Genomic DNA, 1105 nt, shown 5'->3' with positions numbered 1-1105 from the left:
GTTGAGAAGCAGATCTGAGGACTGCAAGCCCAGGATGTATGCGTGCTTTGTTGTATATTAGTTATATAGCATGATGTTGCTAAGAACTGAGAACGGTATACTTAGTATTGTTTGTCCAAGATGCGCTGTCTACTATCACCTACAGTATGCCCTATATGTCCCTGCGACTCTTATTCCTCTGTGATTTGAAGTAGCTAAGGCATGCCACTAGGTATCCCCTTTCCAAGCATACTGCTCTGTCTTCAGTTGTAGTGCTCTTGCACCTTCCGTAAGTTGCCCCGCCTCGGCATTTGAGATTCGATCCTTGAGTGAGTATGAAAGCTATCTGGTTGAACAGAAAAACAGTAAGTACATATTGGTCCCTCCACGAGCAGGATTCTCTCATGGGTACAGTGCTCGGTTTAGCACGTTTTAGGTTAGAGTCGATTATGATTGGCGACCATCTTGGGGACCTTGTTATTGTCTCTCAGACGGTTCTGCACACATTCCCAGCATACGTAGCCGAGTTTATTGGAACCTTCTTCTTGGTCTTCACTGTGGGGCTGAATGTGAGCATGCAGAACCCTAACGCCCCCCTGTCGATTGGTTCGATTCTGATGGTTATGATATTCTCCATGGGAAGGTGAGCTAATGGCCCTGTACCTCCGATCAGCTGCTGTTCAGTGTGTCTGGTGCGCACTTCAATCCATCGGTAACCCTTGGTATTGTCCTGGGCAATCCTTGCAAGTTCACACTCACCGATGCTCCTATTTATATGATCGTCCAGGTGATCAAGCTTCCATAAAGCTTCGTCCATCCTACATACGGCGGATAGGTTCTTGGTGGCATCGCCGGTGCGGGCATCTCTTTCGCTTTGACTGGTGATAAGATAACGGTCAAACCAAGTGACCAGTTCTCGGTCTTCCTGGCCGCCTTGGCAGAAATCATATTCACCATGGCTCTCGCGTTCGTTGTAAGATAGGGAGGATTATTCCAAAGACCCCGTGATAGTAGCTCCTCAGGTTCTTAATGTTGCGACCTCCAGAGATGCTGGAAACCATTATTACGTGTGGCCATCGGCTTTACAGTGATTTCTGCTGCATACGCAATCGGTCCGATTTCGGGG

General features: G+C 47.9%; 1 protein-coding gene across 1 annotated transcript; it reads left to right on the top strand.

Annotated features, from left to right (window-relative positions):
• Nucleotides 1–428: 428 nt before the first annotated feature.
• Nucleotides 429–952, top strand: Pmar_PMAR005454 (aquaglyceroporin, putative; the record flags this gene model as incomplete). The annotated part of the gene is made up of 3 exons (XM_002768754.1): nt 429–622; nt 664–766; nt 815–952. Coding segments are annotated over 3 exons (435 nt in total), but the record flags the coding sequence as incomplete, so codon positions are not given.
• Nucleotides 953–1105: the final 153 nt, after the last annotated feature.

The sequence above is a fragment of the Perkinsus marinus genome (assembly GCF_000006405.1).
Source record: "Perkinsus marinus ATCC 50983 genomic scaffold scf_1104296967192, whole genome shotgun sequence".
NCBI classification, from domain to species: Eukaryota; Perkinsozoa; order Perkinsida; family Perkinsidae; genus Perkinsus; species Perkinsus marinus.
This window is presented reverse-complemented; position numbering and strand designations above follow the sequence as displayed.